Source organism: Thamnophis sirtalis, unplaced genomic scaffold (assembly GCF_051295495.1).
Source record: "Thamnophis sirtalis isolate CommonGarterSnake01/CBP01778 unplaced genomic scaffold, rThaSir2_p1.2 scaffold_6, whole genome shotgun sequence".
Taxonomy (NCBI): domain Eukaryota; kingdom Metazoa; phylum Chordata; class Lepidosauria; order Squamata; family Natricidae; genus Thamnophis; species Thamnophis sirtalis.
The window spans coordinates 72,074,740-72,091,977 of NW_028261386.1; the positions used below are offsets into that span (position 1 = coordinate 72,074,740).

The 17,238-nt window shown below is 36.6% G+C and overlaps 1 protein-coding gene across 1 annotated transcript in view; it reads right to left on the reverse strand.

Moving 5' to 3' along the window:
• Positions 1–1,741: 1,741 nt before the first annotated feature.
• Positions 1,742–17,238, reverse strand: part of SMOC2 (SPARC related modular calcium binding 2) — a 136,415-nt gene continuing 120,918 nt past the window's right edge. The window contains exons 10-13 of the mRNA XM_014072268.2: positions 15,051–15,153; positions 10,402–10,676; positions 9,108–9,151; positions 1,742–5,364 (exon numbers count right to left, since the gene is read on the reverse strand). Of these exons, the coding sequence (XP_013927743.1) occupies positions 5,341–5,364; positions 9,108–9,151; positions 10,402–10,676; positions 15,051–15,153 (446 nt within the window). The 3' untranslated portion in view covers positions 1,742–5,340. The remainder of the gene's footprint in view (positions 5,365–9,107; positions 9,152–10,401; positions 10,677–15,050; positions 15,154–17,238) is intronic.

Below are 17,238 nucleotides of genomic sequence, written 5' to 3' on the forward strand. Positions count from 1 at the left end.
TGAACAATATAATAGCCAATAGCTCTCATGTGAGATTAAATGTGTGGCAAATAAGGCTACAATAATCTAACAATTTTCCTTGGTACTCCCTCCCATGGTATCATACTGTTACTGTTTACTGTTTACTGTTTATTAAATGTATAGGCCGCCCAATCCCGAAGGACTCCGAGCGGCTTACAGAAACAAAAATATTAAGAAAGATTAAAAACAAATAAAAACACAAATACAAATAAAAACACAAGAGAAGGGAGCAAAGGATCTCAGATTCATAGAACCAATATTATGACATTGTCCTGCCCCTTTTATATGCAGATGGTACAGATCTTCTCTCAACTACTTCAGGGCTGAACAAAAGAGAAACCAAAATGTTCAGAAGTTTGGATTATATCAGGAATAGAACAGGTTTTTGGTCATGGAAAGAAACAGGAGATGTAAGTATTGAGCTTTGTACTGGAAAATGCTGGCATCATCAGAATAACCATTTTGTGTAAAAGAAACCTTGGGCTAGCATTGTAGCATGGATGACCTCTTAGACTTTCAGATTTTGCCAGGGAACAATCTCATTGCAAATAAATAAAATCTATCAGCAGCCTAGTTTTAATCTAAAAATCTCAATGATACAATGACTTTGCTCTCCTTGAATGGCTATGTGATGTCCTCATTGTTTTTACTGACAACTTTTTTTAAAAGTGCCATGTCCGCAACAAACTGGGATTTTGAAGACCATTGATGTAGCACATATGTAAAAGAAAAGTTGATTTTATAAGTGTCATCCTTTAAATCATTATTTTTTTAAGAAGGAAAAAGAAAAAAAGAAACTGAGAAAGTATGTATGATTCTGTACAAATGATTTGCAGTGGTACTTTATTCATGACAGTGCTTTAAGTGACAGTGCTTTAAGTATGGTATCTCAAAAGATCAAGATGATTGCATTCTTCCCTCTCCCAGGTGTGACCATTTCAAGGGATTCCCCAAGCCATCAATACACACACACACTCACACACCTCTCTGCCTGAATTGACATTAAGGCAAAGTAGCAATTACTTTGATTCAGCACAAAGGAAACAAAGGTGAACCAAAAGGAAGGAATATAGATGCATTTATTAAATTCTACCAGTTGCCAAAGTTTATCAGTGATTTACAGTGCAATTATTATACCAATGTTAAAATCAGTACAATCAACAATGAAAGACCTGTTCTTAAAAAAAGAGTGAGTGAGCACCTTCAAATTAACAAGAAGTTCATTCCAAAAGCTGTAAGGAAAGGATCACTCCTTAATGGTTATGAAATTAATTTGCAGTAACAAAAGATTATCATCCTCAGGTCGTCACAAGTGAAAGAAGGAGAGTTACGTAGAATACATTATTTGGGTAAATTGGGCCAACCCATAATAACCTTTAAAGGTAAGAAGCAACACTTTATATCTGAAAACAAAGTGGCAACTAATAGGACTCCTGGCACAGGTGGAGTGAAGTCACTTGAGTTTTTCCAAACTACCAGTAGCTTTGCTTGAGTTCTACCAGCTTCTTTACTTCTTCTCTATCTGCATAGTTTACAGATTTAGTAAAAATGTCTGTGTACAAGATTAGTGTTGCATGGGCTGACTAAAATGAATAATGAAAGAAAATAGACCAGTGTTTCTCAACCAAAGGCAAATTGAAGATGTCCGGACTTCAACTCCCAGAATTCCCCAGCCAGCAAATGCTGGCTGGGGAATTCTGGGAGTTGAAGTCCGGACATCTTCAAGTTGCCAAGATTGAGAAACACTGAAATAGACATTTGTCTTCTCTTGGTTGTTTAGTAAGGCTTCTCCTGGGTTGCTTACATATTATGAAATATAAGAATAATATTTTATTTGTGGAAGGGAGAAGTCAAGAGGACAACGGGGACAATAAGTCCAAGTATCTTTTAGTATTGGCTGGCCCTGGCCCAAAAGCAGCACCCCTTTCTCCAAACAGAGAAAGAAAACTAAGTTGTTCTGTTTGTTGAATGCCTTTCACATATGCTTTTGGTTAAGAAAAATGCAATAAGATATTGGGACAGTGAGCAGAGTTTACATCAGTCATTTACTGTAACCAGTCTAATGTTTCAGGCATCAATGAAGTTCACTCCTTTTCATTTAATATTGTAGTAATTACTCCCTAATTACCTCAATTTGTTTTCTTAAAAAAATAAGCCAATGCAATAAACCTTTCAGTCTCTACACTGAAGGAATTTCTTTTGACACCAGTTTTAATATAAGTTGCTCTAACTGCCTAATACCCAAATGTAAATATATCAGGTGTATTTCTAAATTGCCTTTGTTAAGGAGTAACCAGCACTAATCTGTCCTTCCTGGAAGACTATAAAGAGACAAACATCTTTGGGAAATGCCAAGTTGAGTCATCTTGCCAGATTTAGATACCTTTAATTTGTTTCTTCTAGCACAAGAAATCTGTCAGCAGTCTTCTTATATTTTCTTCCTCCTGTTTGTTCATGTATTTTAAAACTCATTTAACCTCATTCTGCCCTAGTGATATTTTAATTCCAGTGCAGTTCAAGCTGACAATCATGATAAGGCTGGAAAAATATTTACAATTGATTGAAATTTCATTCCTGATAAGCTCTGATCACCCAGAGCTGCCTAGCCAAAACTTTTGTACCCTTCAGGGCCTGGAAATTGAATACGGATGTTTCTTTCTTCCCCTGACTCTCATCACAAAACTGCTTTGCTTTTGTTCTTATTTCCATTTGTACACTGTTTTTTTAAGTACACAGCAGTGGTGGGTTGCAAATCCCGGTCCAACCGGCACGGTTGGAACGGGGCCAGCAGTGTCCTCATGGATCTGTGCAGTGCACGCGCATATGTGTACAACACACGCATGCATTCAAGCGCCTCTGCGATGCTCCAGCTGCTCCGTGGAGCATCGCGCAGGCACTGTACGCGCCATACATCTGCGTGGAAGTGCAAAAGCCTTTAAACTCCAGTAAGGAGTTCGGGTGGGGGGGCCCTCCTGAGTACCGTACTGGAACTGTATCCGGTGCTCTGGCCTGGCTCAGTACGCGTGTACCAGGGTGTACCTCCTGAAACCCACCACTGGTACACAGCTATATACAACTACAGGTACAAACATTTTAAAATATGGAAATGAATAATTCCTAAAGCAATTTGTGACAGAATAGAATTATATCTCTGCTTATTCTGTGTTAATCTGCATGTCTCACAATAATTTAGATGCCACAATTCAGAATTCACACAACAATCTGCTACAAGTGTTACTAGGAACTTGTGTGGCGTGAAATTACTACTATTTTCAGTTAATAGAAATCCAGTATTTGTCCAGGTCTAATACATATTAAAATTGGTTACTTAGATGATTGTATCAAGTATTTGACTAATCCATAAATTAGGTCTTCAATCCTTGTTGTTTGTTTAAAAAACCAGGTATAATATTATGTGGAAACAGAATATGCATCTACTGATCTGTTAAGAATCAATTAATATATAAAGTTATATATGAGCCACAGATAACAAAAAACACTTTTGGAGCACACTATATTTTTAATCTAAACAGTTTAAATTCAAAGTTTAGTATTATAAAAACGTATCAAATTCTTTTAAAGACATAAAAAATCCTATGCATTCTGGTTATCTTCTCCTTATGCCCAAATGTCTGGATAAAAACCCATTTTATATTGCTCAAATTGAATCTGATTAAAGTCATCTAATCGCATATTATTAGGCAATTATAAATGCAGATATAAATACAATATAGAGACCAAATCAGAACACAATCATCAAAAGCTATTCTACATATCATTGAGCAAAAGTTCTGTTAATGAATTGAAAAGAATATTGATCATTGTTAACAATCACAGCTATCCTCTTTACTTTTTTTAAAAAAATATATACACTCAGTTACTTTATCCATTTGGTCTCTTTGGATAAAATCTGTCCAAAATCAAAAAGTTAAGTTTATCAGTTAATTAAACTGATTCTTTCTTCTTTAAAAGCTTTTGGCATGAAGGACACATCTACAAATTCTTGTTCCTTTAAGGCAGTGGTTCTCAACCTGTGGGTCTTGACCCGTTTGGGGGTCGAACAATCCTTTCACAAGAGTTGCCTAAGACCATCGGAAAACACATATTTTTTTAAAAAAATACAGAAAACATAACATAATTTTATGCATAGCATGAGGAACTATATTAAAGGGCCGTGGCATTAGGAAGGTTGAGACCCACTGCTTTAAGGCATTATAGAAATGAACTGAAAAATCCTACCTCTATCAGATCGGAAGGAAAGGTATGAAAACTTGTATGATCATCTCCCAGATGGCAAGAAAGATGCCCCAAGGGAGAGCTTGGCCTAATTTCATCTCCTTACCATACCTGTATATAATTTGTCCAATTTATGGGTTTAACTTCATAAGACCTGGGGCTCCTAAATCTCATATCTTAGCCTATCCAGGTGTAAGAAGCAGCAAAGATGGACAAACCTGTTTTAGTTTCTTTGTCTCCTTACAATTACAACGACAATGCTGAACAATTGCGTCCTTTTGCTGCTATTCTGCGGCTTAACAGAATCAGCTCTGAGTGACAGAATGAACTTTCTTTCCCTTTACTGGCTGATTAAACCATCCCAAAACAAAATGATAGAAACTAAAATAAACATATACTCCTGCCCTCTAGAAATTATAGGAAATTCAAGAAGACAAAAGTGGTTTTTTTTTTTCAAACCAGCGTGGTTGCAGTCTAGCTGTACAACTGTATTTTTGAGAAAAAGTATTCATCTTTTCAACAAAAGCACCCTAAACTCTTTCTAAAATCTATGTTCTTATGTAAGGTGCATAAATCACCAACACTTTTTAATCTTTTATGAGCTTTAAGAACATGCAACCTCAAGCATAGATTATGTAGCTCAGTAGACTTCAAATCAAGCTGGTTCAATAATATTAACCATTACATTAAAATAAGCAATTCTACTGAAAATTAGTATATGTGTATGTATGTATTCACACACAAACACACACACATACAAACATACATACCATAAGGCTAGTTCTACAAGACAGAACATTATTCTTTTTCAAGCAGATTAAATGCAAACTTTTACATCTCCAAGAAACAGATTTCAGACAACAACAAAAAGGCACATACATTGTATGTGGTAATTGTTTAAAATAAGCTGGTACTACATTTTCACAGATTTTTTTTTAAAAAAATGTCTGTTTAAATATCTCATTTCTACAAAGTGAATTTACATTTAAAGTACAAAGTGCAAATACTATGGTTGCTCTTTATTGACCTTTGGTGAGGGAAATCTCCCACACATCCGAGAGATCTGCCTTGGATATGAAGTCTTCAACCTTGCTTCTTTGAGGATTGCTGCCAATAAAAATTTGAAAAATAGTATTTCATATTGTAAGCTACTATAGTATACACGATGACATTAAAATAAGGAAGAACAGTTTTAGTAATATTTTGAGACAAATGCAATGTGATTAGAATAGAATATTCCATAGTACTAAATGAATCACAACAGGATCTTGCAATGATCAGCTATCAATTATCAAAGGTTTGCACTGCAAACAGTTCTTTTTATCCTTTGTTTCAGCAGGAGAACTGATTTGCCTCTAGCTACTGTCATAATTGATAGAAAGTAAATCTGGTGGGTGTGTTAAAGCTATTGCTTTGTTCTGAAGCTCTCAAAATTCTTTCTTTCTTTCTTCTCCCTCTCTTTCTTTTCTCTGTCTTCCTCCCTCCTTCTCTGTCTATCTGTCTCTCTCTGATGTATAACTGCAACTATACTCCATGCCCCAGGACCGGTTCTCAGGGGGCGGGGTGCCATAGGTGCCACCATCTTGTTTTTTTGCTTCTATGCATGTGTAGAAAAAGTTTTATTGCACTGCGCATGCATGCGAAGTGCACGCACAAGGCATGGCCACAAGTGAACCAGCAGAAGTGACTTCCGGAAGCCATGCCTGCCATCAGGTCTGGCAGAAAAAGTATGCTGTGAAAAGTGGTGAGATTCAAAAAAAATTACTACTGACTCTGTGGGCATGGCTTGGTGGGTGTGCATGGCTTGGTGGGTGTGACTTGGTGGGCGTGGCAGGGGAAGGATACTGTAAAATCTCCATTCCCTCCCCACTCCAGGGAAAAGTTACTGCAAAATCCCCATTTCCTCCTGATCAGCTGGGACTCAGAGACAGAATAGATGGCGGTGGGGCCAGTCAGAGGTGGTATTTACCGGTTTTCAAAACTACTCAAACTTTCCCCTACTGGTTCTCCAGAACTTGTCAGAACTTGTTGAATACCACCTCTGGCTGTGAGTCCCCAGGGAATTACATTTAGTGGGTTCCAGGAGTTGGAATATCATCCTCTCCTGTTTTTGTATTTTTTAATAATTATTTTTAATAATATAGAAATATTGCTTTCTGTAAGTTTATGTACTTTTCTTTTGGAACTGAATAGAAAGTTTTGTTGTTACAGAAACAGCTAGTATAAAGTAAATAATTGAGGTTGTAATATTATTACCTTTAATCTATTGTGCTAAAATGAGTTTGAAACTAATGCTTTTTTTTCTCTGTACCCCACAGTAAAGACTCACAGTCCTACTATCTTTATTTTTACTTGTGGTTTGTTTGTTTGTTTGTTTATTTAATTAATTTATATTGCCGCCTATTTACCTATGGCGACTCATAGTTAGATAAGCTTAATTAAAATAATCTTTAAAAAACAAATATGATAAGTAAATACATAACTAAATTTCGGTCCATAAGAACAAATTCCATATAATAATGCAATTTTCACCTCCGGCCTGCAGCCAAAATATCCTGCCATATATCCTCCAGAGATCTTTATAACTTATAAATAGATCTTTATAATTGCAGCTCTATCACTTTCTCAAGATCTAGACTAGGCCTCTTAAGAAATGGGCAAACCAATGTCTCTTTCACAACTCCTGGAACCTCTCCTTCATTTTTTAAAAAGTGTTAATTACTACCTTCAAGTCTTAATCCTTTTATGGACACTTTAATCAGCTTGGTGAGAGAGACTGCACATGAGCTAAGATCACTTCCCTGAGATTCACAGGTTTACAGAGTTTACAGAAAACATAATAAGACATCATGTCTCCAATCTCAATGGATTTCACCTATCTGGCTTCTAACTGAAAGCAAATGCAAGTGGTAATTTCCATGAAATGTTCAACCAAGTTATTGCTAGTTACATCAATCAATTATTCTGGCCTATATTTTCCTAAGAGAGTTGAGCTGCATTAACACTACAGTTGGCTGACATTCCATAGATCAACGGTGGGTTTCCATATTTTTTTTACTACCAATTCGCTTGTGTGCGCCCTTGCATACAATGCTTCTGCACATGCGCAGAAGCAGATGGGTGGAGCATCCCGCCACCACCACTACTGGTTCTCCCGATCCAGGAATCTGGTTTATGGCTTGAGAAGGAGCCCTGGATCACAGATTCCAGTAATTTTCTCTCTTCCCATGAACCAGTCCATGGCAACATTTGCTACCATACTTCCTCTGGCTTCTCCTTATTCTTATCTTCTCCTCCTTTTCTGATCCACTTAGTAACCTAGCTTCCCACCCATCAACCAAGAGCCAGCTAACAATGATCTTATTGATGTTCATCTACAACACAACAGAATAACCTCACCTAACAGCTATTTACTATCATATCATGCATCAAACTCCATTTTCCAATAACAAAAAATTGGCCCTCTTCAGCCTTCCATCCATCTAACTTCAGTTGTCCTGGTTCCGATTCTGTGGAATCAGAGGAAGCAGGGAGAAACCCACATTTGCTGTTTTCTTTCTCCAGAGCAGCTGCCCTTCTCCAGGGCAGTTGCTCTCCAGATATTCTTCAGAGAACAGATAAATCTATCCTAAAGCCTTCAGCATCCAGTACAGCATTTGCCATTCACTGTCCTATATTTGTATGGATGAGACCTCTCTCAGAAGTCAAACTATAGTGAAAGTGAAGTAGTTCAGATCTCCTGGCTCACATCACTTCACAATAGCAGCCATGGTACCTCAGGTATAAATGCTTTCCCCTATCATCTTATGCAGAAAAGATCCCCCCCTCAGGTCAATTATATTTTAACACAGTCCTTTTTCATAAATGCTAGTTTACTGAATGGTGGTCATTCAAACCATGACTTCTCACCTGCAGTCTGAAAGCATTTTCAGACCACAACTCTATTGCTCCAATTTACCACTTCATAATGTGTGTATTGAGTCTTGGATCATTTGTGGCCCATTCCCTAATGGAAACAGAGCTGATTGTTGTCTTTAAGGTAAGTAGTTCCTTTTTAAATGTTTCTTGTGAGGCAGATTCAATTCCAAAGCCTTCCTTTCAAGCGCGGGCTCTCCTAATGAAAGCCCCCTTCGGCATCTGTGAGGACCCTTTATGGCCTCCCATTGCTATAGCAGTTAACTGCCAACAGATGGTTTGTACAGCTAGGGCCATTTCAAGGCTATCACTTCACAGGACGAGCTTTTAAAATAATTGCAAATGAGTCAGCAGAAATATTGGATCAAATTATTCTTTAAGAAAAAGAGAGAAAAGATAGCACTATTGCACTATATCCTTTACATGTTATCAGATGACCGGAAAGCTGGAGGAGGCCAGCGGGGAGAAAAATAAAGCCAGTTTTGGATTGAAATGAAGAATAAGTCACATGCTCACAGCTGCAACAATGACATACTCAAAATAAATGGTTGGGGCAGTTCCAAGTTCTACCAGAGTTGGTTTTTTTCAGGCCACCTTGCTCAAGAATGTAAGAAATGTTTAGGGGATTAAATCAATGAGTGGTGTAGGAAGGTGTGGTTTGTGTTTCTTCTGGATTCTTTTCCAAAGGTGTGAAAAATCTTTACTAAATTCTCACTGGTTTAGAGAAGGTAAATGGCAAGAAAGTGGCAGAAAATGAGAAATAATCACATATAACTTGGTAGCTACTTTCTCTCCTTGAAGAGGTGACGACTTTGGTAGTTATTTGTGAATACTTTCTCGCTTCACTGTGGTTGCCCAACCAGGCAACTTCCAAATGCTATCAAGAGAATGGAAAAGTTCTTTTCTCTCTCCCTTCTCCCTCTTCTTATACGTACCTGCCTATTAGAAGGAGTACTTTCAGCATGTCTTCTTGGAATTGCTGAGGACAAAGGAGACAGGAAGTTATCTGAGAGTAAACAGGATTCTATGTAACAATTTAAATAGACTTTAAACCTTTCAGATATGCATTTAGATTATTCCTTAGCAACAAAAATTAGCAATGGCACTTAGCAATAGCACTTACAGTGCTTTACAGCCCTCTCTAAGTGGTCAGCCTATTGTCCCCAACGATCTGGGTCTTCTTTTTACCCACCTTGGAAGGATGGAAGGCTGAATCAACCTTGAGCTGGTTAGATTCGAACTACCAAATTGCAGGCAGCAAAAGTAGCATGCAGTACTGCACTCTAACCACTACACCACCGTGGCTCAAATTAGATGCTATAAATTTGATGATCTTGCTTGGCTTGTGGGGAAAGTCCTAATCATAAAGCAATTCTTCCACTTAGCCACCAAAACCTCAGACTGAAACTTGATTAGAGATTCAGCTAGGCTAAACCGGGAGCTTTGCTCATTTTGTACATATATTTTACTAATTTTATTTGCTTTATAGAATTCTAAAGGTTTTTATTTCTTTTAATTAATAACTATCAGTTAAATTTCATGACACACCATTAACTTTTAGTAAAGTGCTGAATAGTGTGTGATAAGAACAGCATATTTTTTGTACATGTTCTTTTTCTGAATTCCTGATGAGATGTCTTGCCAAAACATTCTGCCTTTAGACTTTTGCTCATTTTCAAATTTTATTTTGCTTTTAATTGTTTTAATGTCTGTCTTTACCATTTCTTCTTCAAATGTTGTAATGATAAATGCCATTTTATATGCAGCTCAAAAGGCACAATTCACAGTCAAGACGAAGATATTATCTTGGCTGGGAAACATCCTTTTCAGTGGTGGGTTCTGACAGAGACTACTGCCAGTTCGGTCAGAGGCGCTTCTCGTGCATGCATGCACTTGATGCATGCTGTGTGCGCATGCACAGTACAACTGAAATTGTTCTGTGCATGTTCAGAAGCAAAAAACAAGATGGCGCCGCCTATGGTGCCGCGGGAGAACCAGTTCAGGGGCATGGCAGGCCTGGGTTGCTGCTGGTTACAGGCCGCCAAGCTTCTATCAGTTTGGCTGAACCGGGCCGAACCAGCAGGAACCCACCATTGATCCTTTGTTTGATCCCAAGCATACTGGTTGGAAAATTCTGAGAGTTGAACTCCAAACATCTTAAAGTTGCCATTTTAAAAAAAATAACAACTGAGCTATGTAGTACAAGAGATAGTAAGGAATTCTACTTACTATGACGTTTCTTTGTATCTGCTTTATTGTCTTCTTTTGTTACACCCAGACAACCCATTAATTCTGGAACTGTCAAAGATTTGTCATTGTTCACATCACAGTATTCCACAAACTTTTTCACACATTTTTTGGGCTTGGATTTTTTCCTCAACAATTTCTTAAAAGGTTTGATTTCTTTTTTGCCGATGTCGCCACTAGCATTTTTATCCAGTTGTTTAAAATACCAATGAACAACTCTTTCCTCCAGGGTATGGTTTGGATCTGGTTCTGAAAGCCTGCAAAAGAAAGAGTTCAATAATTGGTTAAATGATGAAAAGGGCAGAGTAACTTCTTGGAAAGTAGAATTTAGGACAAAACTGATTTTAACTTTATTTATATTTAAATTCAGTTCAATTAATATAACTGTGTGTGTGCACACATGAGTATGTCTTCAGATCAGGGTTGACTTCTGGTGACTGCCTAGACAAGTTCCTCTACTTTTCTTGGCACAGTTTTGGGGACATTTGTCATTTTTTCAGTAAAGTAAACCACAACCTACTTCTTGGTAATCTAGAAAAAGTGGGATACATGGCATCACCACCAGATGGATTTGTAACTGGCTGCATACCAGACTTAATGAGTAGTCCTTAATAGTGCTACATCTAGATGGAGGGAAGTAAGCAGTGGGCTACCGCAAGTTTCCATCTTAGGCCCAGTACTCTTTAATATCTTCATAGGGGAACTTATCAAATTTGCAGATGATACTAAGCTGGCAGGAATAGCCAACACCCTAAATGATAGGCTCAAGATCCAGATGGATTTTGACAGACTTGAAGCTTGGGTCCTATCTAACAAAATGAAGTTCAGTGTAGAGAAAAATAAAGTCTTGCGCTTAAGTAAGAAAAAAAAAAAGAACACGGGTGAAAGAATTAGGTGAAACCTTGCTTAATAGCAGTAACTGTGAGAGGGACCTTGGAATCCTAATGGACAATCAATTAAATATAAGCCAGCAATATATGGCAGCAGCCAAAAAAGGCAATACAATCATACGTTGCATTAACAGGGGGACTGAATCAAGATTGTGTGAGTTATTAGTAATGTTCTATAAAGCCTTAGAATATATCTAGAAACCTAAAAAACACCTAGAATACTGCATCCAGTTTTGGTCACCACAACATAAAAAGATGTTGAAACCCTAGAAAGAGTACAGAGAACAGTAACAAAGGTGATTAGGGGCCTGGAGGTTAAACATATGAAAGATGGTTGCAAGAACTGAGCATGGCTAGTCTAGTGAAGAGAAGGACCAGGGGTGACATGATAGCAGTGTTCCAATATTTGAAGGGCTGCCACAGAGAGGAGGGAGACAATCTATTTTCCAAAGCACCCAAAGGCCAAACAAGGAACAATGGATTGAGACTGATCAAGGAGAGATTCATGTAAGAAATAAGGCGAAATTTTCTGACAGAACAATCAACTAATGGAACGGCTTGCCTTCAGAAGTTGTGGGAGCTTCATCACTGGAGGTTTTCAAGAAGAGACTGGATTGCCATTTGTCAGAAATGGTGTAGGGACTCCTGCTTGGGCAGGGGTTGGACTACAAGTCCCTTCCAACTCTGTTATTCTTTCATTGCCTCCTTACTAGGGCTGAGAAAGGGGGACTAGCTCAAGGTTATCCATATGGCTTCATGCCTAAGATAGGACTGGAATTCATGGTTTCTAGCCTGGTGCCTAAACTTCTATCCTAAACTAGCCCCTAATTAAACATGATTGCTCATATTTTAAACATTTTTTTTCTTTTGATCAATTCTAAGCAATACTTTTACAGTAGCTTCTAGAGGTCTCTGGGTCTCACTCAAAGCCTTGGGGAGAATGACCTGGAGCCTCAATTTATGTGGATCTAGTTTAAGTGTTTAAGAGCTGCACTACATTCCTCTTCATTACTGTCTCCTGCCAAGAGGTAATACACAATATAAGATGTATAATCCTGTTACATGGGAAAATCAATAAACTGCAGAAAAACATCTTTGCAGATGAGGTTGTCCAACATTTGTCTTCTTTCCCATAAACTCTTGAATGACTGGTATGGAAAAAAAATGGGAAATCTCAAGTTAATTTCTTTTCAAAATATTTTAAAAGGTTGTATTGTTTGCTTTTATGCCTACACTTCCTTCAGTTCTATATAGTTTTATTATTACACTCAGAAGGACTAATTCTAGAATACATGTGTAGGATTAAACATTTAATGTTATTAAAGCAAACGAGTTATCACATGCATCAATACGTCTAATTTCCATATTATAAGCTTGTGCTGAATAAAAAAAAATGTTTTCATTGTCTCGGCTTTTTTAGATCACATTTGCCAGTCACTGTGACCTATGTCTCAATTCTATTATTTTTTAGTCCTAAACACAAATTATTGTACTGTAAATAACTAAGTGAATTGTGGATTTAAAATTAATATGGTTTCAAGACATCTTCATTGGGAAATAAGAGTTTGAATTCAACTTAAATAAACCAGTTTTGCAGGACTTTTACTGCTAAAATATTTCTCCCTCCCTTCCTTCTTAAATCAAACTTAGTTTTTTTTAAACAGTGAAAGATAAACTATATTAACAGAAAAAACATTCAGTACTGTAGTGGTTATACAATAAAAAAGAACTTGCATATATTACAGTGATTAAAATAAACTAATAAAAATATTAAGAACCTAATAATAAAAAACAAAAAAGATCCACATAATATCAATTTAGTATCAATATGGAAATAGTTGTCTTTAGGCTAGCTATTGAATCAAGATGAAATAAAAACAGATTGTTCCATCTCCCATCCATTTTTGAATATAAAGACTTTTAAAAAACATCTAACTCATAGAGTATCTTGAACATTTTCCTTAATATCAGGAGGCTATTTCTTTCTAATCATTAAGATTATCATAAAGTTTTCATAAAATGGCAAAATCCATACTAAAGTTTAGCATGACATTTACATCTTTAACTGTTATAGCTTTTTGATAATAATATTTTAATATATGTTATGATTTGAAATCAAAACAAAGCTATGGCTGAACAAAACCAGTTCATATTCATAATGCCAGCACAAAAAAATACGATTTGCAACTTTTTAAAAATATCATTGAAGAAAACAATATTTTTTTTACTTTTTACGTTTCTTAAAATCTGGACCCACTGGTTTTCAAGTCTGAATATTTCATTTCTTCATTCTACAGTGTGTGTAGAATGTACACACACACACACACACACACACACACACACACAAAATACTAACTTTTATTCTAGTTTTCATTCCAAATTAAATTGAATTGTTCATTTCACTTTGTCCATTGCAACTCTTAAGGTTCTTAAGTTTCCAGGTATTAATGGGGCTACTAAAACATCTAGAATGTACTGTTTGTCAATACATCTCTCTCTCCCTCCCTCCTTCCCTCTCTCTCCCCAAGATAACCTACTAGGATTCCCAATGGTTTACAATAACAACAAAAATTTTAAAAACACAATTAAAACTGAAATAATGCACACAAATCCAAATCTATAATAGAAACAACAGATGGCATCACCTCATCCCTTCCTAAACTCAATTTTACCAATCTCCAGAAAGCCTTCAGGATGGGCAGTAACTTAGTCTCAAAAAGGGACTTTCAAAGTACAGGGCTGCAACAGAAATGCATGCACCTTCATGTAAAAATATTTGAGTTTGGTTTTTCTCTAGCCACCCTTTTTTCAACAACTTAATTTTTGAAAGTGTTTTGTTATTTGACAGTTGGCAGGCAGAAAGTTAAACGCAGATTTAATCTTATTTAAGATTTGAACTCATAATTAATTATGTCAGTGAGTTTGTTTTAAACTGGTGGATTCTGGATGTTACACAGAAATCCTGGCCAACCTTCTACAAAACACACAGAGATGTACTAGACGACCCAAGTTTGTCTTCTTACCCACCACTCTTGCAGAATAGAGTCTGGGATTTTTAATTTCCATACTCCTATGGCCCAGACCCAACTAAGAGTACTTCCCATTCAATCTGGTCAAAATTGAGTTAGTCATGAGCAGATTAAGTTGCTTTGCTTTCAAAGCATTTTATTATAAGTAATTCTAATCAGGACTGTGCTTTGCTAAATTTTATTTTACTGCTGACATTTCTATGCCACTCTAATCCAAACAGTTTTGAACAGTATATAACAGCAGAATAAAATAACAACAGAATAAAAACAGCAGGAGAAAAAACCCAAAATAATGTAATCCATACAAGATCTGATACTTTATATTCAAGTTTGCTGCATCAAAAAGAAATAACATCTAAGCTTTGTGCTTATATGGAACAAATTTGTACTATTATTTTATGTATGATAGATGAAATGTCTATTACAGATACTAAAAACAACAAAAACATGAGATGTTATTGTGTAAAATGCAGTTCTTATTTTAAAGGAATTATTTCTTTAATTTCTATTATTGCACCAATATTTTTCAGCCATTTCAAATGGATTATCAGTGAATGTTCAAAAGACAAAGGCCTATAATCAGCAAGGGAATGCTGATAAACACCACAGAACCAGTCAGAGAAGTGAAAATAGTTTGTCCGACCGCAAAATCCTGCACAGGTTTTGCAAAAAGGAGCAAATTCCCACTCCTTTTTGGGAAAGAAGAACTCACCTGCTGGAAGATACTGCAGGATCAGAAACAGCATGCACCATATCTGTGGAAAGTGCATCTAGGACACTGGTCAGAAATTCATTCTTTTTGGCACCAGGACAACCTAAAATGGAAAAAGAACGCTATCCTTTATGGTTTGCATTAATTCAGTTTGCTTTTATTGGAGAGCTGCAGTTGAGCTGGAAAAGGGAGATCATGGTGTTGCATTTTAGGACTGCTCCAAATCTGACCCTGGGTGAATCATCTCAGGTTCAGAGAACTTCCATAGAACAGAGAAGTTGTTCATAATTTTACAAAATGAAACTGCTCAAGTTATTGAAATTATAATGTTGCCAAAGATAATTTTAACTGAGTCTAACAGAAATTTTATATAATTTCTTGCATCGGTGTGGTTTTGATGACACCACAAAGACATATTTGATGTAATCTCATCCCAATTTCCATGATGAGGAATCTTCATATTCTGTTTGCTCAAGAACTCCATCTGTCCCTTTTTAATCCTAGAGAATTTTGTCCTTCAAATGGTTCAATCTATAGATGACATTTGGAGTTTCTCCCACATTTTTATTTGGTGCTGGTTGTTCAGTTAACTCTTCATCGTCATCCAGTTCAGGTTCCACCACTACCACCATCCCTTTTCTTTCTACCTTATCCCCATCTCCATCCTTTTATTTTCTTCCCTCTGAGTTTTTCTGCTAAAAAGAGAGGGACTTTACGCGGGGGACTTGTGTGTGTCTATGTGTAACAGGGATTTGTGAGAGTATTTGGTTGGAATATGCATATGGAGAATCAATTAAATTTATAAAATAAATATTTTTTTCAGTACTTAACTAGAAGTCATTAATTCCAACACTACAAACCATTTCTTCTTCTGCTTTGTCTTTTTTTTAAAGTGTGGATTTTAACTGGCATTTACATACTCATAAATATGAATAAGAGTTTGTGTAAGTGTAAATAAAACAAATGTTTATTGGCTGGAATAGAAATTTCCCAGATAGATGGAGTTGATTGACCCTGGATGAGCAAGGGAAGAATAATTTTTATTTCCAATCTTGTTGGGTTGGATTGTGTGTTTCTCTTAAATTCAAGACTATCTTCTTTTCAAGTAAATATGATGTTTTTATTTGTGCAATTTTTAAACAATAAATTATTTTATCAGTAATAAAACCTCTCTATAAACCTACATACCGAAAACCACACAGCAGCTAAAGCAGGAAAATGAAACAGAAGGCAGTATAGATTTAATCAAAAGTTCACATAGCTTTGGGCAGATGTGTGCATGCCATTACATCTTCAGACTATTGCAAAAGACAAAGTCTTTAAAGCATAAATATTTCAAACTGATGTCTGCTTGCTTAAATAAATTGCAGTATGTTGCTAATTTACCAAAATTTTGTGAAAACTCTGGTGGGACACACTCCTCCACCACCAAGGTTGTAGGCTCTTACAGATTCAACCAGGTGCATTCAGATGGAAATGAGAGAACCAAAAAGCTGACATTTTATTTTTGAAAGCAGACCCATCTAAGAACTACAAATGGTTGAGTTACAGTGGAACTCTCTAAATCTATCACTAACATCTCTGAACAGACAGTATGTCTGACGCCGAATGTTCCCTCTGTACAATAGGAACTTGGCATTGCCAGGGGTGGGGTGAAGGTTTCCTGGCAAATCAGGTAGAGTTGGCCAGTTCTGCCAAACTCCCTTGGGACAGGATTGGATTGGAACTGAATCAGCACAAGCCACCGCTTGCCTCACTGAGCCTAATCCATAGCACTCTCTTGCCAGGATTTCATTAATCTTTCTTCCAGCTCATATAGTAGATAACCTATAAAATGTAGGTCAGAATTTTCTTGACTTTTATGGGTTTGATACTCAAGGCACATGCTACTGGTATCTGCTGTACCTCTTCCGACAGCAAAATTGACAGTCTTTTCCATAAAGGCAGGATCTATTTAGTCTTCACAATCATTTACTGAAAATTCATGCACATAATTAGGGAATTGTACTAGTGCTGTAATAAGTAAAGCGAATTCCTAACTTGTTTATAAATCTTATTATCCAAACTGTTTATGTCCTTCTCACCTACATTTCTTATATTTCTCCATAGGGATGCAGATAGTCCCTTATACCTGTCCGGTCTAATCTCAGCATTTACAATAAAATACATTATTCAAAACAATAGATGA